Genomic DNA, 22,632 nt, shown 5'->3' on the forward strand with positions numbered 1-22,632 from the left:
TGTTTGATTTCATCAAAAATTGAATTCTTGGGGTTCTTTGATATGCTGAATCTAACCATGTATTTAGATTTTTTATTTGTGGACCCGCTATCAAATTGGTTCATATTGAGGTCAAAAGGGTCCAAAATTAAACTTTGTTTGATTTCATCAAAAATTGAATTAGTGGGGTTCTTTGATATGCCAAATCTAACCATGTATTTAGATTTTTAATTTTGGGTCCCGTTTTTAAATTGGTCTACATTAAGGTCCAAAGGGTCCAAAATTAAACTTAGTTTGATTTTAACAAAAATTGAATTCTTGGGGTTCTTTGATATGCTGAATCTAAACATGTGTTTAGAATTTTGATTATGGGCCCAGTTTTCAAGTTGGTCCAAGTTGGGGTCCAAAATTAAACTTTGTTTGATTTCAACAAAAATTGAATATATGGGGTTCTTTGATATGCTGAATCTAAACATGTATTTAGATTTTAGATTTTTGGCCCAGTTTTCAAGTTGGTCCAAATTGGGGTCCAAAATTAAACTTTGTTTGATTTCAACAAACATTGAATATATGGGGTTCTTTGATATGCTGAATCTTACCATGTATTTAGATTTTTTATTTGTGGGCCCGCTATCAAATTGGTTCATATTGAGGTCAAAAGGGTCCAAAATTAAACTTTGTTTGATTTCATCAAAAATTTAATTATTGGGGTTCTTTGATATGCCAAATCTAACTGTGTATTTAGATTTTTAATTTTGGGTCCCGTTTTTTAAATTGGTCTACATTAAGGTCCAAAGGGTCCAAAATTAAACTTAGTTTGATTTTAACAAAAATTGAATTTTTGGGGTTCTTTGATATGCTGAATCTAAACATGTGTTTAGATTTTTGATTATGGGACCAGTTTTCAAGTTGGTCCAAGTTGGGGTCCATAATTAAACTTTGTTTGATTTCAACAAAAATTGAATATATGGGGTTCTTTGATATGCTGAATCTAAACATGTATTTAGATTTTTGATTTTTGGCCCAGTTTTCAAGTTGGTCCAAATTGGGGTCCAAAATTAAACTTTGTTTGATTTCAACAAAAATTGAATATATGGGGTTCTTTGATATGCTGAATCTTACCATGTATTTAGATTTTTTATTTTGTAGGCCCGCTATCAAATTGGTTCATATTGTGGTCAAAAGGGTCCAAAATTAAACTTTGTTTGATTTCATCAAAAATTGAATTATTGGGGTTCTTTGATATGCCAAATCTAAACGTGTTTTTAGATTTTTAATTTTGGGTCCCGTTTTTTAAATTGGTCTACATTAAGGTCCAAAGGGTCCAAAATTAAACTTAGTTTGATTTTAACAAAAATTGAATTCTTGGGGTACTTTGATATGCTGAATCTAAACATGTGTTTAGATTTTTGATTATGGGACCAGTTTTCAAGTTTGTCCAAGTTGGGGTCCAAAATTAAACTTTGTTTGATTTCAACAAAAATTGAATATATGGGGTTCTTTGATATGCTGAATCTAACCATGTATTTTGATTTTGGACATTGGACCATAATAGGTAAATTAAAAAAATTGAAGTTCTTAGACCACATTCTTTCTGTGTCAGAAACCTATGCTGTGTTAAATATTTAATCACAATCCAAATTCAGAGCTGTATCAAGCTTGAATGTTGTGTCCATACTTGCCCCAACTGTTCAGGGTTCGACCTCTGCGGTCGTATCAAGCTGCGCCCAGCGAAGCATTTTATTTTTAATTATGTTAAAATGACCGTTTTGGATGCCATGTTCCACAGTCATCTTGGTTTCCAGACAATAAAGCAAATACTTTTTATTTAATTGCAATCTGCTTCTATAGAATATTTTTCTTTGACTGTAACAAAGAGGTAATTTATAAAAGCTCTTACAAGAGTAAAACATGTATTTTTAATTGATAAGCAAAGGGGATTACTAAAAATTTTGTAAAGAAAAGCAAAAGGACAAGATATTTTTTTTGCTTCAAGTCTTACCCAATTCTTGATCAGTAGATTATTTTTTTATAAGAAAAGAAATATAAAGTTTTGCTACATATTGTCTAAAAATCATTAAGAGTAAATGGTTCCAACACCAAATCTCATGCAATGCAATATTTCTCCTCCCTCAACATTTAAATTTCAATTATTTCAAAATAACTACAAGCCACATGTTTTAAATATGACTATCTTGAATGGAGAATTATGGTATCACACTTGATGCACTAGTATAATCTATATGGATTAAATAGAAAGTATTGGGAAAATTTTGTTTTTAATCTTAACTTGAAATTCTTTTTATTTTTGCAGTATACACATTTTCCAGTGTACAGATAATATTAAGACAACAAAGAACAAATTGAAGATACATCATGGATCTCCTGTTTACTGTATTGTGTGAGTATAAAAGAAATCATACACACAACTTCTACTTCAACATTCATTTCAACCAAGGATTTGTATAGCATTACTACAAGTCCTTACTTTAACATATAATGCTTCTTTTTACACAAATAAATCATTTGGAATACTTCCCGAGAAAGAGCATTTATTATTTTACCAAAAAATGATCAAAGGTACTAGCAATCACCAAATGTAATTCATAAAAGCAACAAAACTTTTAAAAAAAAATAAAACAGTGTAAGCAGAAAATAAAAAGTGACTGCCAAATTTTTCAACCTAAAAGGTCTTTGTTAAGAGTAGTTAATGACAGAATCAAAACTTCCTGGTCATACAAGGATACAGCAACCCATTGTCCAGTGTACAAATATATTAAAACAAAAAAGTAGACACAACCATGTTCTTTTTCTTGTTTTTAGAGGGTACCTTATTCTCCCTATTCTTCAGAACCAATGCAACAAATCTGCAATAACTTTTTACCTGTTATAATGGTTTAAGATTCCTATTAAATTATTGTTACCATGTATTTATGCCCCCGCCGTAGCAGAGGGGGCATTAAGTTTTACCCTTGTCCGTTTGTACGTCCGTCTGTACATCCCGAAATTGGTTTCAGTTCTCTAACTTTTGTTTGCCTCAACCAAATGTTATGAAACTTATAAACAATGCTTATAACCACAAAACACAGATCAAGTTTGAATTTGGGTGGTGTCACTTTTACCTTTCTAGAGTTATGTCCCTTTACAAATGGAAAAATTGCTGAATTTTTCGTTTCTTTTTCTCTAACTTCAGTTTGCATCAACCAAATGTTATGAATCTTATATACAATGCCTATAACCACAAAACACAAATCAAGTGTGAATTTTGGTGGCGTCACTTGTACCGTTCTAGAGTTATGCCCCTTTACAAATGGAAAAATTTTCATTTCTGTCTCTAACTTTAGTTTGCCTCAATGAAATGTTATGAAACTTATACACAATACAATGCTTATTATCACAAAACACAGATCAAGTTTGAATTTTGGAAGTGTCATTTTTACAGTTCTAGAGTTATGCCCCTTTACAAATGGAAAACGTTCTCTAAGTTTGCCTCAACCAAATGTTATGAAACTTATAAACAATGCTTATTATCACAAAACTCACATCAAGTACGAATTTGGGTAGCGTCACTTTTACCGTTATTGAGTTATTTCCCTTTATAACGTTATATGCAACCTGGGGCATATTCCCCATTTATTTGTGAATGCTTTAAACTTTTTTGCCAAGGAAGCATTGATAATTCAACATAGGAATAACTTTGCTTCAGTTGGAAAATAAGACAATAAAGTCAGTTGTTCTAATGATACTGTATTTAAGAGAATTTTCCCCCAAAATATATACATGTATCATATGAACATGGATTATTTTATTATAACTTGAAGGTTATTACATTTGTTTTACCCTATATTTATACCCCCATGGAACAAAGTTCTGTAGGGTATAATGTTTTTGACCCGTCAGTTTGTCCTGTTTTTATACGACCGCAAAAAAATTTTTGTGGTCGTATATTGGTATGACGTTGGCGTCGGCGTCGTCCGAAGACACATTGGTTTTCGCACTCTAACTTTAGTTTAAGTGAATGGATCTCTATGAAATTTTACCACAAGGTTCAATACCTCAAAAGGAAGGTTGGGATTGATTTTGGGGGGTTATGGTACCAACTGTAAGGGAATTAGGGGCCAAAAAGGGGCCAAAAATAAGCATTTTTGTAACTTCCAGACATAACTTGTGTGTTAGTGTATGGATCTCTCTGACATTGTACCACAAGGTTCCATATCACAAAAGGAATGCTGGGATTGATTTTGGGGGTAATTGCCTCAAAATTTTAGGAATTAGGGGCCAAAAAAGGGGCAAAAAACAAGCATTTTTCTAGTTTCATGACAATAACTTGTGTGTAAGTGTATGGATCTTTCTGAAATTGTACTACAAGGTTCCATATCACAAAGGGAAAGCTGGAATTGAGTTTGGAGGTAATTGCCGAAACGTTTAGGAATTGGGGGCCAAAAAGGGGCCAAAAATAAGCATTTTTCTAGTTTCCAGACAATAACTTGTGTTCAAGTGTATGGATCTCTCTGAAATTGTACTGCAAGGTACCATACCACAAAGGGAAGGCTTGGATTGATGATGGGGGTAATTGCCTCAATATTTTAGGAATAAGGGGCCAAAAAGGGACAAAAAACAAGCATTTTTCTAGTTTCAGGACAATAACTTGTATGTAAGTGTATGGATCTTTCTGAAATTGTACTACAAGGTTCCATATCACAAAGGGAAAGCTGGGTTTGAGTTTGGGGGTAATTGCCCTAAACGTTTAGGAATTTGGGGCCAAAAAGGGGCCAAAAAAACACATTTTTCTAGTTTCCAGACAATAACTTGTGTTCTAGTGTATGGATCTCTCTGAAATTGTACAAAGGGAAGGCTGGGATTGAGTTTGAGGGTGATGAATCATAAGGGGGTTCAAAAAATTTGGGGGGGGGGGGGGGGGTTTTTTTTTCCTTTTTTATTTTCTTTTAAAATTTTCCATTTTAAGTTGGTTATTTCTGATTTATATTTAAAAGCAAATAATAATGATATGGTAGGAGATACACACCAAACAGGATGTGTAAATTATTATATAATAAGTATTGTGCAATAGCAAGAAATTTTCAATTGCACAGTATTGCACAATAGCAAGAAATCTTCAATTGCACAGTATTGCGCAATAGCAAGAAATCTTCAATTGCACAGTATTGCGCAATAGCAAGAAATATCCAATAGCACAATATTGCGCAATAGCAAGAAATTGTCAATTGTACAGTATTGCGCAATAGCAAGAAATATTTAATTGCACAGTATTGTGCAAAAGAGGATACTTCGTATAAATTGCTTATTTCTTGACCAATTTCAATGGGGTTTTATTCTTGAATTCTTGGGGTTCTTTAATATGCTGAATCTAACCGTGTATTTAGTTTTTGGATTTTGGGCCCCGTTTTTAAATTGGTCCACATTGAGGTCCAAAGGGTCCAAAATTAAACTTTGTTTGATTTCATCAAAAATTGAATTATCGGGGTTCTTTGATATGCCGAATCTAACGGTGTATTTAGATTCTTAATTTTTGGTTCCTTTTTCAAATTGGTCTACATTAAGGTCCAAAGGGTCCAAAATTAAACTTAGTTTGATTTTAACAAAAATTGAATTCTTAGGGTTCTTTGATATGCTGAATCTAAACATGTATTTAGATTTTTGATTATGGGCCCAGTTTTCAAGTTGTTCCAAATCGGGGTCCAAAATTAAACTTTGTTTGATTTCAACAAAAATTGAATATATGGGGTTCTTTGATATGCTGAATCTAACCATGTATTTAGATTTTTGATTTTTGGGCCCCGTTATCAACTTTGTCCACATTGAGGTCAAAAGGGTCCAAAATTAAACTTTGTTTGATTTCATCAAAAATTGAATTCTTGGGGTTCTTTGATATGCTGAATCTAACCATGTATTTAGATTTTGGATATTGGACCATAATAGGTGAATGTCCAATTTAAAATTTTTAAGTTCTTAGACCACATTCATTCTGTGTCAGAAACCTATGCTGTGTCAAATATTTAATCACAATCCAAATGCAAAGCTGTATCAAGCTTGAATGTTGTGTCCATACTTGCCCCAACTGTTCAGGGTTCGACCTCTGCGGTCGTATCAAGCTGCGCCCTGCGGAGCATTTTATTTGTCATTGCAACTCCTCTGAAACAACACCACAGAATTTCATGAAACTTTGTAGATATTAAGGACTTACAATTTAGATGTGCATATCAACAGAAAATTATGATTATATTTTTTTTCTAGGAGTTATGCCCCTTTGAACTCAGAATTTTGGCCTAAATATACAACTGCAACAGTTTGTCATAGCAAATCAGTTATCCACACTTTTTTCTTCGTGCTTGAAGATATTGATTTGATATTAAGTGTATTGTTTTATCATGATTGGTATATAGTTTTTTCATGACAAGTTACAGATCACTTTGGAATTTTGTTCCAATCTGATGATTTTGTGCAGAGTTATGGTCCTTGGACTTAGAAAAGTCACTCAAAAAATTAATTTTTCCACATTTTATTTCGTCATGCTTGAAGATATTGACTTGATATTTGTTATATAGTTTACACCATGACAAGTAATAGACCAAGTTAGCATTTTGTTCCAGTACAATGAATTTTTAACCGGTAGGGGACTAAGTATTGCCAGGCAATACTCACAGAATGCTTGTTTTTCTAGGCACCATGCCCTCTGAAACCACACAACAGAATTTCAAGGAACTTTGTAGATAATAAGGACATAATATATAGATGGGCATATCCAAAAGAAATGTTTATCATTTGACTTTTGTAGGAGTTATGAGTCTTTGAACTTAGGTATCTGATGAGATTTTGTTTGCCCTTGACAATGAGGGGTGTGGGGTATGTGAGCAAGCTCACAAAGGTTCTTTAATTCTTTTCTTAATTGATTGGACAAAAAAAGATTGATTTCTTTTCATTTGTCTATTCCATTTTGATTTTTTTGCAACTATCACTTAAAGTTGTATTCTATAAGCAAACCTGTCGTCACTGCAGTTACACATGGAATTCAAAACTGTACTTTATGTTCAATTCCCTATTGTGATATTTTGATTGAGTCTAGATTCACATGACAGGTGATGCATACATAGCAGGATTGGCTTACCCTGTTGACCGAGTCTGGATTCAATTGGCAGGTGATGCATACATAGCAGGAGTGGCTTACCCTGTTGACTGAGTCCGCATTCAATTGGCAGGTGATGTAGGCATAGTTTAAGTAGTTTAACCCCGCCACATTCTGTATGTGCCTGTCCAAAGTCAGGAACCTGTAATTCAGCAGTTGTTGTTTGTTGCTCTGTTTCATATTTGTTTTTCGTTCATTATTTGTACATAAATTAGGCCGTTAGTTTTCTCGTTTGAATTGTTTTACATTTGTCATTTTGGGGCCTTTTATGGCTGACTATGCGGTATGGGCTTTGCTCATTGTTGAAGGCCGTATGGTGACCTATAGTTGTTAATTTCTGTGTCATTTGGTCTATTGTGGAGAGTTGTCTCATTGGCAATCATACCACATCTTCTTTTAATATATATAGCAGGAGTGGCTTACCCTGTTGACCGAGTCTGGATTCAATTGGCAGGTGATGCATACATAGCAGGAGTCGCTTACCCTGTTGATTGAGTCTGGATTCAATTGGCAGGTGATGCATACATAGCAGGAGTGGCTCACCCTGTTGACCGAGTCTGGATTCAATTAGCAGGTGATGTAGGCATAGCAGGAGTGGCTTACCCTGTTGACCGAGTCTGGATTCAATTAGTGGGTGATGTAGGCATAGCAGGAGTGGCTCACCCTGTTGACTGAGTCTGGATTCAATTGGCAGGTGATGCATACATAGCAGGAGTGGCTCACCCTGTTGACCGAGTCTGGATTCAATTAGCAGGTGATGTAGGCATAGCAGGAGTGGCTTACCCTGTTGACTGAGTCTGGATTCAATTGACAGGTGATGTAGGCATAGCAGGAGTAGCTCACCCTGTTGACCGAGTCTGGATTCAATTGGCAGGTGATGTAGGCATAGCAGGAGTGGCTTACCCTGTTGATTGAGTCTGGATTCAATTGGCAGGTGATGAATACATAGCAGGAGTGGCTCACCCTGTTGACCGAGTCTGGATTCAATTAGCAGGTGATGTAGGCATTGCAGGAGTGGCTTACCCTGTTGACTGAGTCTGGATTCAATTAGCAGGTGATGCATACATAGCAGGAGTGGCTTACCTTGTTGATTGAGTCTGGATTCAATTGGCAGGTGATGAATACATAGCGGGAGTGGCTTACCCTGTTGATTGAGTCTGGATTCAATTGGCAGGTGATGAATACATAGCAGGAGTGGCTTACCTTGTTGATTGAGTCTGGATTCAATTAGCAGGTGATGAATACATAGCAGGAGTGGCTCACCCTGTTGATTGAGTCTGGATTCAATTAGCAGGTGATATAGGCATAGCAGGAGTGGCTTACCCTGTTGACTGAGTCTGGATTCAATTAGCAGGTGATGCAGGCATAGCAGGAGTGGCTCACCCTGTTGACTGAGTCTGGATTCAATTAGCAGGTGATGTAGGCATAGCAGGAGTGGCTCACCCTGTTGACTGAATCTGGATTCAATTAGCAGGTGATGTAGGCATAGCAGGAGTGGCTCACCCTGTTGACTGAGTCTGGATTCAATTAGCAGGTGATGCATACATAGCAGGAGTGGCTCACCCTGTTGACCGAGTCTGGATTCAATTAGCAGGTGATGTAGGCATAGCAGGAGTGGCTCACCCTGTTGACTGAATCTGGATTCAGTTGGCAGGTGATGCATACATAGCAGGAGTGGCTTACCCTGTTGAACGAGTCTGGATTCAGTTAGCAGGTGATGTAGGCATAGCAGGAGTGGCTCACCCTGTTGACTGAATCTGGATTCAGTTGGCAGGTGATGCATACATAGCAGGAGTGGCTTACCCTGTTGACACATCCAGTTTCACTCTGTTTGAAGTACATGTGATTCCTTCAATATTTTATTTTTTTGGTTTGTATATTGAAATGGATTTACAAGATTTGAACATTGGTAAACTACTATTGTTGTTTTAAAATTTATGGTACACTCAACCTTGCATTAGAATTTGTTGATGTAAAAGACATTTCAATAATATTATTTGTTTTTCAGTTATCTAGATAACAAAGTATTTGTTTCATTAGCCAATGGAGATTTAATAGTGTATAAAAGAGATACAGAAGGTATATGGGATACAGAAAATCCATACACACGTACCATTGGAACTGTGACTTCACCAATCAATCGGATGTTAGCTGTTGCTGGAAAATTATGGTGTGGTTGTCAGAACATGATTAATGTTATAAATCCATTGACTCTAAGAATAGAGGTAACTAAAACAAACCTACATGTGTTTAAAATTTATTTTGACAGTCAAACTGTTTTTATTGCCCATTACAACCTACCTTTTTTTGTAATTCTATTCTAAAATTTTACACAAAAGGTCTAAGCAATACTCTCTGATTGTCTCATTATTTGTGGTTGCTGTTAGTTCCCTACCATGAAGCAGAATGGGGTTATAGGTTTTCATTCTGTCTGACCTTTTCTCTGTCTGTCCTTACATCTCTCATTCTGGAAATAAAGTGTTGCACCATTGTTTAGATTGATAAAAGAAAGCTCCCTTTCAAATTTGTCATTTTTATGGGAATTTAAACATCAGATTTAGGGTAATTTCTCACAAATCAGTCAGTTATTTGCTTATGCTTTGCCCATTTGCTTCAAATTCTACTCTATTGTTTAAATTTTCAAATTTTCATTCCAGAGTTATGGGACTTTAAACTCAAATTTAAGATAACTTTCTCTTTTTTGAAGATGAGGATTGGGGCACCAAGATGGATTTAGACATTTTTTATATAACGATCATCAAAGATTATTTTTTTTATATACAGTCATCATTTCAAGAAAGCCAAGATTCCAACAGATCTGTTCAGTGTATGGTGACAGCAGGACAGGGAGTCTGGATTGCACCACACCAGAGTTCAAAGGTCTTGTTACATCATGCTACATCTTATGAGTTCCTGCTGGAAGTAAATATAGCCCATGCTGTCACACAGAAGTTGCAATGTAAATATTGAAAACATTCATCAATTTTAAAGTGTACTTTTAAATTGCATCCAATATTGTATTGTCTCACCTGAGATAAAAATTGTTACAGAGAGACATAGCTAGAGTGGGGTGCTCATTTTCACCATAATTTTCCATGTTTTCTGCAGTTTATGTTCAGACCTTTAAATTTTTGAAGTATACTGATATTTCTATATGAAGATAACATCAAAAGCAAAATATCCTTAGCTTGAAAACGTGTTTCTCTGAAAAAGTCATCTGAAAAGTTAGATTAAAGGCTATTTGAAATTTCCTGATATTTTGTCATACGGGGACACATATTTGCCGTTTTAACACACCTATTTAAAACCAAATAACTGCAGCTTTAAACTATATTTATCAAATCAATTTCATTATAGATGAATAGCAGACATTTCAAACGTGTAAAGAAGTGAAATTTAGGGCAATCAGTCAAAGAATTACTAAGAAATACTTCTTTGAAATCTTTTTTTTTCATTCAGGAAATTGGCCGAAAATCGTTGTCCGTTTTTCGGTCCTTTGCGGTAAGTGCCGAAATTTTTTCTAAGTTTAAAAAATAATCATATTTGTTATAAAAATATAATTTACCGGCATATTTCTTCCATTTCAGCAATCCTTTGAAGTTTCAACACCTCAAAATCATAAAACGGCGAAATTGTGTCCCCGGCGAATATGTGCGCCCCACTCTATATATAATCAGTGTTCCAGCTAGGATTTCAAAAGGGCAGGGTGCCAATCCTGAAAAAGGGCATTTAACGCGTGATATGATAATATGAAAAGGGCATGTTTTTAAAAAAGATTATAATCAAAAATTGTTTGTTCATTGAATCACTGGTTATATATATACAAGAACAACATCATTAGCCCAGAGAAAAACTATCCTTCTACTTTTTAGGCTGAAAACTTGTCAAGCAGCTTGTCACACAAGTTTTAAATCATTGCTTGGCACAGTTAAGCTTTATATGCAGTATTTTTTGAAAAATGTCCTGCTTCATTCTGTTTCTATGGTCTGACACACTTTACAAGTTTAACCTTTCTACCTTTTCTGTGCTTAATGGCAATACAGCACAAAACAGCTGTAAATGCACAATGTAAGGATATAGTGAACAGCGAAAATTTGGATTAAAAATAAAAAATACAGAAAAAGATGACCAAGGCACCCTACCAACCCTGCTACTAAGACCCTCTTTAACTTTTCCCATAACTCATTAACCTAAACATATAAATTCTAAAGCCAGAAGTATGAAGACATATTTTATAATATCTTAGTAGGTTACTCAATGCTAGGAAAAAATAAGATTGAGTTATCTTTCTTTATTTGGGTGTGCTCCTTCTTTGGAGGATAATAAACAGTACGTAGAAGATGTAAATACAATCAACAATATGGCGGCCGATTTTGTTATTTTCGTATAAAAAATGAAGGCAGTCAATGAAAAATTTATTTCACGGAAAACAATAATAGCAATGTTTTTAACAAGTTGATTATGGTTTTCGACTTTCTGTCAATTACGTTTTCTCCATGAAACTACGGTAAACATTGCTAATTGTGCCCAAGTTGTATGAAAATTTCTTCAAGTTCAAAGACAAATGCCGACTGACAGATTCTATTTGAATGAATTAATGTTGATGATCATTAAATGACCCATCCGATAAATGGATTACCTATAACAACAGATTATGACACCTGTTGTAACCGTTGATTAGCTTGGGGTCGTAAACAAAGTCATATACTTGTCGCCAGGTAAATTTTCGTAATTCACCAATTGGCTGATCATATCAATACGAACAAAATAATATACCAATCGATCTTCAAAAAAGGCAGGGCGCCCTGCAAACTGTAAAAAGGGCACAGGGCGGCACTCGGGAAAGGGCGGGCGGACCGCCCTGTGAAAACGACCTAGCTGGAACACTGATAATGATCTTAAATTCTCAAAGTCACTATCTGCAAATATTGGTTTATATAAGAATAGTTTTATTTTATTTTGAAAATGCAATGCCAAATGTTAAAAACTTTATATAGAATTGATGCTTGGAAGACCCTCTTCAGGTATAGAACCACTAATTCAGGCCCGGTCGGAAAGAACATACAAGAAAGTAGTACATATTTTAAGCAAAATAGTTCCTACGCATAGCTGCATCTTTGTCAATAGTGGAAATATTTGGGTAGTTTTAGTATCAAATGAAAGGTTGGGGACTTGGGGTCACTGTAGAACCCTTGTTGAAAGTTTTATTTGAATAATAAAGAAGTATAGGAAATTTTAATAGGAGGGCTCATTTGGCCTGTTGTTCAGATCAGAAGTTCCTGTTTTTGTACTATCAAACTTCCGGGAACCAGTACGCTCTAATATGCAATTAAAGGTATGTTGATTTTTTCAGCACAAGTCAGCATAAGGTACAGTTTAGACATGAAATAACTGCCACTTTATTTGAAATTAAGATAAAGTAGCCATTTATGCTTGAAATTGCAGAATTTAACATAGAAAGCAATGGGGCTATGAATTAGTGGTTTTATACCTATTACTGACAGGCATGTGAAATTCTATTTTTAGAAATCATACCCTTTACAGTGAAAATTGGTCACATTTGTTGTCAGAAATCATGTTACATTATTTTTTTTATGTAACAATTATTTTAGTGTCAAATTACAGCCCTCAAATTACTACAAGAAGGTATTTTAGCCTTTTTTGGTCATTTAGCATGCACACAGTTAAGATTTTACCTGAAATTTAAATTTTTGGATTATCTAACACTGAAACCAATAAAACTTGTATATTATGACTAGTTTATAGTATAAATATTGTTTTTGGTCATATTATCTAGTGAGTGTTCATGTTTTATTGTGTTTCTTGGTGAATTATTTATTTCAAGGATTATTGGTGTATACTTATATAGGAATTCCAAAATCTCACTTGAAATGCATTTTATGACCATTTTAGCAAGTTGTCTAGCTTGGAGATACATAAATTGCTCTTGTTGATCCATGTTTATACATAAAAGTATGGTTTTTTTTACCAAATCACTCTCCTTTTCCAACATGTAGAAAAAAGGGGGGACAAAATTATCAATTATATTTTATGTTTGGACCACTGTATTTATATTCAAGGAAGAATCTCTGATAAAAATAAGACATATAGGTAAGAACACTGTTATTTGAGTAGATATTAACAAATCAGAACTGGTAAAAATTGAAAAAGTGTCATATCTGTCACTATTAGTATCCATATGTAGTTTTCTTTGTTTAACGCATATGTTAATACCAGTCCAATTTGAGCTTGAATTCAGTGATATAGTGTTTTGACAAAAGCTTTATGTGTTTTTCTATGCTAAAAATAGATCATAGAAGGAAATAAAGTCAAGCAGAAGTCAATATAACAAAGTTGGTGCTGTTATAGGTATAGAACCACTAATTCAGGCCCGGTCGGAAAGAACATACAAGAAAGTAGTACATATTTTAAGCAAAATAGTTCCTACGCATAGCTGCATCTTTGTCAATAGTGGAAATATTTGGGTAGTTTTAGTATCAAATGAAAGGTTGGGGACTTGGGGTCACTGTAGAACCCTTGTTGAAAGTTTTATTTGAATAATAAAGAAGTATAGGAAATTTTAATAGGAGGGCTCATTTGGCCTGTTGTTCAGATCAGAAGTTCCTGTTTTTGTACTATCAAACTTCCGGGAACCAGTACGCTCTAATATGCAATTAAAGGTATGTTGATTTTTTCAGCACAAGTCAGCATAAGGTACAGTTTAGACATGAAATAACTGCCACTTTATTTGAAATTAAGATAAAGTAGCCATTTATGCTTGAAATTGCAGAATTTAACATAGAAAGCAATGGGGCTATGAATTAGTGGTTTTATACCTTCATACAGTCCTCAATTAATATTGATTGGATAGCAAATATGGTACTCACTACCCTTCCAGATGAAATTCATGAATGTCATGAACTATTCATCAAAGTTCATGAACAATGCATGAATGTTCATAAGGTCCTCTTTTGCAACTGTTGTAACATAAAATGAGCCTATGTTTATTCTTACTCATAATAATGATGTGCATTAGCTAGCACCAGAGAATTTTTATTTTTTATATAAAACAAAAAACTGTTGTTACCATTATTTCCACATGTTTACCCAAAACTTTGATGTTTTTGTTTTGTAATTTTATTATAGTAAATGGTACCTGATAAATGTTCCAAAAAAAGAAAGTAGTGAAGGGCCATGTTCAACTAATTATCTAACCATACAATATGTGTAGCTTATTTTAAAACGGAATGAACATGCTTGGTTTCCATTTTTTTCAACTTTTAAGACAACAACAGCAGAAGATTGTGGGAGTAATATAAAATCTGGATGATTAAGAAGTTTTGTTATTAAGTTTGTTTGTAAACAGTAATTTTTCCAGACCATTTAAATTTGTTTTTTTGTTGTATTGACATCCTTTAATTTCAATTATAGTTTCCACCCTCAATAATTATTTAGTGGCTTTTGGATTTTTCACATTATTCAAATGTTTAATTCATATTATAGCCCTTCTTTAACCTTGTATACATCTATCAGACCACCCATCCAATGAATATTTTGTCACTTTTTTATCCAGAACAAGTCTGAGCTTTTTGAAAAAAGAAAAATAACAAAAATACAAAACTCCAAGGAAAATACAAAATGGAAAGTCCTTTATCAAATGGCAAAATCAAAAGCGCAAAAACATGAAACGAATGGAATACTATACATTTATTTCCCGTGCCTGAGGGAGATATGAAGATTTGTTCACCCAAGAAAATTCTTGTATCCCGAGGGCTTTGCCCGAGGGAAATAAGACTTTTAGAGGGTAAAAAAATCTTTGTATCTCACGAAGTAAAGGGAAATGAATGTTTTATACCACTGTCTATACTTTCCTTACTACCTGAACATAAAATATTAATCTACATACATTTTTTCTTATACGTTTGTTTGTATAGCTAAACACGACATAAACATTGATAAACCATTACGATCAAAAGTTATAATTATTTATTCTTTTTATTTTAACATCTGAAATAATTTTGAACACAATAATAACTTTACTATAATATCTGTTGAAAACGTTATGTACATCAACCATGCGTAACGTCGAGGAAGTCCCGATGTTCAGAGGGGAATATGAAGTTTTGTTCGATGTCAAGTGTGATAGTCTCAACCAATCAAATGTTGATTTTGCTATCAATATTTACATACAGTGGAATAAAACTGTCATATTCCTGATTTGGTACAGACATTTCCTTATGAAGAAAATGGTGGCTTAAACCTAGTTTTATAGTAAGCTAAACCTCTCACTTGTATGAAAGTTGCATAGAATTTCATTATATTGACAACAATGTGAATTTGGTATCCAGCTTCATGTGAGCATGTGATGCATAACCATTGCTTATCAACATCCTGTTTACTTATAATGGGGGTACTTCTTATAAAATCCAAATACATGTATCTCATTTGCAAGGATATTGTCAAGGCCAATGCATTTTTTTTATGCTCTCCATTGCTTGAAAGATTACCTTGTTCAATGTTGAGTTTTCTGATCAGGAAAGTTTTTGAAATACTCTAAAAGGGATATCCACTCCACATGTACCTGCAGTAATATGGCATTTTATTGAAATACTCTTGTTACTGTTCAAAGCAGTTAAGACATATCTCTGTGTTAACAGTTTTGTTTATGATTCTTTCAGCTGCAGATGACATTATTAGACAACACAAAGCTGCATGTTTACGTATAACTGCCTTGTTAATTTGTAAAGATCTTCTTTGGGTTGGAACTAGTGCTGGTGTTATTCTTACCATACCAATGCCAAGAATTACATCTACAACAACAAGAGGTCAAATGACAGCCCCCTCAGTAACAGGTAAAAATAATTAAAAGCCATTTAACAACTGCAGTCATGTAGGGTAATATATACAACCTCAAGTGATCAGAGAATAACTATACTCATAAAAGTTTATATCTACAACAACTTATGAGTTAGAGAATAGCCATATAAACTAGAAATAGGCCAAAAAGATCTGGTGTTTAGAAAAACACAGGTTTCTAATACTTCATGTTGACTTGATGAGGAAATCAATAGTTGTTCTTGTCATATTTGTTTTTCAAGTAAATACCATAGAAGAACATAAGGTGTTGTAACCTCAGAATAAACCTAATATATAAATATTATTAAGTTGCAAACCATTTATGACTGTAAAAAGATATAAGAAGATGTGGTATGAGTGCCAATGAGACAACTCTCCATCCAAGTCACAATTTGTAAAAGTAAACCATTATAGGTCAAAGTACAGCCTTTAACAGGGAGCCTTGTCTCACACCGAACAGCAAGCTATAAAGGGCCCCAAAAATGACTAGTGTAAAACCATTCAAACAGGAAAACCAACAGTCTAATCCATATAAAAAACGAGAAACGACAACCACTGAACATCAGGTTCCTGACTTAGGACAGGTACAAACAAATGCAGCGGGATTAAACGTTTTAATAGGTGCCAACCTTCACCCTACCTGAAACAATAGTGTAACATCACAACATAGAAAGACACACTATAAAATATCAATTGAAATGGCTTAACTCAATCAAAAGACATATTAACAAAAACAAGTGAACATACACTGAATGGATAAATTTGATCTATGACACAATGTTAATACAAAATTAATAAAACAAGGGGGTTAGATGTAAAACAATATCAGAAAGACAACCATAACCATGGACAAAATGCCGCCAAATAAAATAAAGTTCACAGTTAAATAAAAATAATTTTGTTGTAAGGTATACATGGAGTACGGAAATAATTTTGTTGTTCTTAGTACGAATATAAAGTATACAATGGATTTAGTGTTAAGACGTCATATACAATCTGAGAAAAGCCTTGTGCAATGTTAAAGTATCGACAGGATATACAAATGTTCATAACTGTATAGATATACATATTTAGTTAAATAAAATCAATGTCAGTACTGAAGTTTACATGGATCATATCTATTTATTGGCTCTATAAACAACATCACTGTAAAAAAGTAGGATGTGATATTTCAATAGTTTGTGACTGTTAAGCTATTTATTACATTGCAAAAAAGGTAAGTTTTTTTCACCATATAATAAATTGACCTGAGGAGATCTTTGGGGGGGAAATATGTTTAGATATATATATAAACAAGTCTAAATTGAAAATAACATTCAAACCTATGATTGCGTTGGATAAAAACTGCAATTTTTGTATGTGTGCATGCAAAACAAATTTCTTGGTAGAGGGGTCTAAATACAGCACAAACAACATTTTCCAAAAGACCAAAAAAAGTGAAAAAGTATATTTTAACAAAACGCATTTGACTAACAGGTCGAACAACGGATGTTCTTAAACCCTGCTGACTGCCATTGGAGATTGCCAAATAAACGGATCACCAGATGTAACAAAATGGATCTTAGATATTAATTTAATACCAAACAGAAAACAATAAGCTTGCGGAAAAGATGGTATACTGCAAACAAAAGGTGCAAAAATTAGTACACCATATCCGGATTTCGACAATTAATGTCTCTTCAGTGATGTTATGAATCGAAATAGTATTTGGAAGGCCATATAAATTACCTCAATTTAGGATAGAGTTGAATTTTGAAGAGTCGAAATAGGATGAACGGATCATATAAACCCGAAGGCATTTATATATATATATATATATATATGTGTGTAGGTATTGTGTATGGACATACAGGCCATGTTAGATTTTATATATTTATATATACATATATATAAACAAGTCTAAATTGAAAACAATGTTCAAACCTATGATTGCGTTGGATAAAAACCGCAATTTTTATACGTGTGCATGCAAAACAAATTTCTTGGTAAAGGGGTCTAAATACAGCACAAACAACATTTTCCAAAAGACCAAAAAAGTGACAAAGTATGTTTTAACAAAATGCATTTGACTATCAGGTCGAACAACGGATGTTCTTAAACCCTGCTGACTGCCATTGGCAATTGCCAAATAAAATGATCACCAGATGTAACAAAATGGATCTTAGATATTAATTTAATATCAAACAGAAAACATTAAACTTGCAGAAAAGATGGTATATATATATTTGTAGGTCTTGTGTATGGACATACAGGCCATGTTTGATTATATATATATATATATATTTGTAGGTCTTGTGTATGGACATACAGGCCATGTTAGATTTTTTAAATATATATATATATATTTGTAGATCTTGTGTATAGACATACAGGCCATGTTAGATTATATATATATATATGTGTGTAGGTCTTGTGTATAGACATACAGGCTATGTTAGATTATATATGTATATATTTTTAGGTCTTGTGTATAGACATAAAGGCTATATTAGATTATATATGTATATATTTGTAGGTCTTGTGTATAGACATACAGGCCATTGTCTACATTATCTTGATCATGACATGAATCCAGTGTCCGACTCTCAGGCACTTGTTTTCGTTTGTTGCTGAGTTCCTATTACCTTTTCGCTTATTGTTTTATTTATATATCAAGCCGTAGTCTTTCTCTTTTGAATGGTTTTACACTAGTCATTGTATAACCCTATATAGCTGATCATGCGTTATGGGCCAAGGCTTTACGTTGAAGGCCTTATGATTATTAGTTGCATACACAAACGACATTTGGGGTTGGATGGATAGTTCATACTACATCTTCTTATTTTTTATTTAAAGTACAAAAAGTGTAATGGTTACATTGCATTTGTTAGTATATCCGGAATTTAGGGAGCTACCATTTGATTTTTTATGGGGAGGTGGGCTAGGATGAAATTTGAAAAAAAGGTAAGACAGGAGTTTGGAGTAAAGAAAGGCAGGATGACAATTTATGTAAAACAAGAATGTGTCCATAGTACACGGATGCCCCACTCGCACTATCATTTTCTATGTTCAGTGAACCGTGAAATTGGGGTCAAAACTCTAATTCGGCATTAAAATCAGAAAGATCATATCATAGGAAACGTGTACTAAGTTTCAAGTTGATTGGACTTCAACTTCATCAAAAACTACCTTGACCAAAAACTTTAACCTGAAGCGGGACAGACCAACTGACGGACGAACGGACGGATGAAGCAACGAACAGACGCACAGACCAGAAAACATAATGCCCTTTTCTACAATTGTAGGTGGGGCATAAAAAAATCAGGATAAACTAAATAAAAAAAGGCAGAACCGAATAGAGTGAAAAATAAAAAGGCAGGACAGAGATTACAACTAAAAAAAAAATGCATCCATAAAAATCAAATGGTAGCTCCCTTAGTGGTAGTCGTTTGTTGGTATATTTAAGTCTCCCAAACGAAGTTTGGGAAGACTTATTGTTTTTGCTCAGTTCTTATTATTATTATTATTCTTCTTCTTCTTCTTCTTCTTCTTCTTTATCTTCTTCTTCTTCTTCTTCTTCTTCTTCTTCCACCGCTTTTAAATTTGAACTTGTCCACACCCGTTCTCCAAAACCGCTTGTCAGATTAACTTAGGGTTTCACAATATGTTAGACTAACATGTCTAGTGGTGCAATCAGGGTTTTGTTTGTGCAAGGGGGTTTATAAAGGGGTACTTTGAGGGGCAAAAAGAAAAGAGGGTTTTACTATAGAACCCTATGGGATTTTATTTTTTAAAATTTTCAAATAATTATAAATTGAAAACCGTTTGTGATAGACACAATCTTTTTAATTGAAAATGTTCTAAATGATAAAGCCCATTAAATGAAATACAAGGTTAGTCCCCAGGGGCCACCCCCACCCCCTGCCATTTAAGAAAGTTCTAATACCTTGTAAGTGGTCATGATCTCCACCCCTAAACCATATATATTTTGGTTTGTTATGCTAAGATGGTTTGAATGATATACAGGGTTGGTCCCCATGGGTCATCCCGACCCCCTGCCATTTGAGAAAGTTCAAATATCTTGTAAATGGTCGGGATCCCCACCACTAAACCATATATATTCTGGTTTGTCATGATAAAGCACATCAAATGAAATACAGGGTTAGTCCCCAGGGGTCACCCCCACCCCCTGCCATTTAAGAAAGTTCTAGTATCTTGTAAGTGGTCAAGATCCCCACCCCTAAACCATATATATTCTGGTTTGTCATGCTAAGATGGTTTGAATGATATACAGGGTTAGTATCCAGGGGTCACCCCCACCCCCTGCCATTTAAGAAAGTTCTAATATCTTGTAAGTGGTCAAGATCCCCACCCCTAAACCATATATATTCTGGTTTGTCATGTGAAGATGGTTTGAATGATTTACAGGGTTAGTCCCCAGGGGTCATCCCGACCCCCTGCCATTTGAGAAAGTTCTAATATCTTGTAAATGGTTGAGATCCCCACCCCTAAACCATATATATTCCTATTTGTCATGTCTCGAATGACATATACGGTCTGTCCCCAGGGGTTCCCCCCACCCCCAATGTTCTAATATCTTGTAAATGGTTGAGATCCCCACCCCTAAACCATATATATTCCTGTTCGTCATGTAATGAACATTTGAATGACATATACAGGCCTCTACAATAACTTTTTTTTCAACTTGCCCAATAGGACAAGTACACATCAAAACTTACTTGTCCAAATGAAATTGTAACTTGTCCAAAAAAAACTCAGTAATATTAACCTTTTTTGCATTTTAAGTTGATTCAATGAACATAAGAATAGAATTTGATTTATATCTCTTGATATCCTTTTCAAAAATATGAGTCGAGAACAACTGAATCAAGTCATGTCACAGGATTTAGGTTCTAGTTTTCATCAATGCCAAAGTCTCATCAGACTCTGCACATGAGGCACAGTCTGGTAGGCCTGTCAGTCTACACTCATTTGGTTTGTATCCTGGTCTTTCATGTTGGTAAAATATTGATTATTATGATTAATGCCTTACAACAAACAGCTTTGTTTTTAATATATTAAAATGTTTATTCAAACGCAATCAAGTATTGTTTTGTCTATATACATATGATCAAATATGATTCTGTGAATTTTATGGTCAATAATTTCTTCATTTTTTATTTTAAAAAATATTTTTGTTAAATAAAATTTATCATATTTATTATAATTATATATAAGCAACAGAAAAAGGTAGGGAAATGAGGTACTGGTTGGCTTGGTCCCGAAATGTCTCCTACGGTGCCATACTGTCTATTAAACATGGAAGGATTGGTTTCCGTGCCGGTGCCGAACTGTCTTGTTACCTTATCTACAAAGCGCATTCTTGATTTCATCTAAGACTGGTTTCCTAGAATATTAGCGTTTTATCTGTTATAAAGTATCTGTCAAAGGACCAGTTTTAAATTATCGATTGCAAGTAAACATGGTAAACATGTCAAATTAATATTTGTTTTTATCTTTTCTTGTTTTTTGTTTATTACTCAATACTTTGTTCATCAAAGTTGGATTTAATTTTTTTTCTACAAAATGATTTTACTTGTCCCGTCGGACAACCTTGATCTAGCTTTTACTTGTCCGACTTTTTTTTCCTCTGGTACCGGACAATCGGACAAGCGTAATTGTCGAGCCCTGATATAGGGTCAGTCCCCAGGGGTTCCTCCCCATCCCCAATGTTCTAGTATCTTGTAAATTGTCGAGATCCCCACCCCTAAACCATATATATTCTGGTTTGTCATGCCAAGATGATTTGAATGATATACAAGGTTAGTCCCCAGGCATCACTAATGCATATAACTTTACTGGACCAAACCAATTTTCACTGGACGTTGCCCATGTCAGGCGACCCTGGGAATTATGAATTATGAGAGCTTCGTTTGGGAGACTTCGTAACAGCATCCTGTTACAATCATTTCTTGTTCATATTTGCTGTTGGTTTATTGTTTTGTATTTAAATCAGGTTGGTTTTTTTTCTCATTTGAATTGTTTTACCATTGATTTTTTTTTAAGCCCTTTGGTCTTAATAGAATCCTATGCGCCGCTTTAAAGTTCATACTATAACCTAAAGTTGCATAAATTAATGACATAAGGGTTTGTCTAGAGAGTTGTCTTATTGGCAATCATATGATGCTACAACACATCTGTTCGTTAGGTTGCTGTCTAGTTGACGTATATTCATTATTTAACAGAAATAACAAACCATATTGATTTTTTTCTCATCACTTGGCGTCCGTCGTCGTCGTCGTTAGCTTTTTACAAAAATCTTCTCCTCTGAAACCACTGGGCCAAATTTAACCAAACTTGGCCACAAGCATCATTAGGGTATCTAGTTTAAAAAATGTGTCCGATGACCCCGCCAACCAACCAAGATGGCCACTATGGCTAAAAATAGAACATAGGGGGAAAATGTAGATTTTGGCTTATATCTCTGAAACCAAAGCATTTAGAGTAAATCTGACATAGGGTAAAACTGATTATCAGGTCAAGATCTATCTGCCCTGAAATTTTCAGACAAATCTGACAACCTGTTGTTGGGTTGCTGCCCCTGAATTGGTAATTTTAAGGAAATTTTGCAGTTTTTATACGACCGCAAAAATTAAAAATTTTTTGGTCGTATA

At 34.2% G+C, this 22,632-nt stretch overlaps 1 protein-coding gene and 1 long non-coding RNA gene across 3 annotated transcripts in view; one reads left to right on the top strand and one right to left on the bottom strand.

Annotated features, from left to right (window-relative positions):
* The window catches only part of LOC127716468 (rho guanine nucleotide exchange factor 17-like), a 114,743-nt gene that overhangs the window by 78,437 nt on the left and 13,674 nt on the right, over nt 1–22,632 (top strand). For both annotated transcript variants that reach the window (XM_052222689.1, XM_052222688.1), the window contains exons 18-21: nt 2,294–2,380; nt 9,132–9,348; nt 9,908–10,082; nt 15,802–15,975. In XM_052222689.1, the coding sequence (XP_052078649.1) occupies nt 2,294–2,380; nt 9,132–9,348; nt 9,908–10,082; nt 15,802–15,975 (653 nt within the window). The remainder of the gene's footprint in view (nt 1–2,293; nt 2,381–9,131; nt 9,349–9,907; nt 10,083–15,801; nt 15,976–22,632) is intronic.
* LOC127716522 (uncharacterized) overlaps nt 1–22,632 on the bottom strand; it is a 153,963-nt gene that overhangs the window by 12,920 nt on the left and 118,411 nt on the right. The window lies entirely within an intron of this gene.

The sequence above is a fragment of the Mytilus californianus genome, unplaced genomic scaffold (assembly GCF_021869535.1).
Source record: "Mytilus californianus isolate M0D057914Y unplaced genomic scaffold, xbMytCali1.0.p SCAF_9, whole genome shotgun sequence".
In the NCBI taxonomy this organism is placed as follows: Eukaryota; Metazoa; Mollusca; class Bivalvia; order Mytilida; family Mytilidae; genus Mytilus; species Mytilus californianus.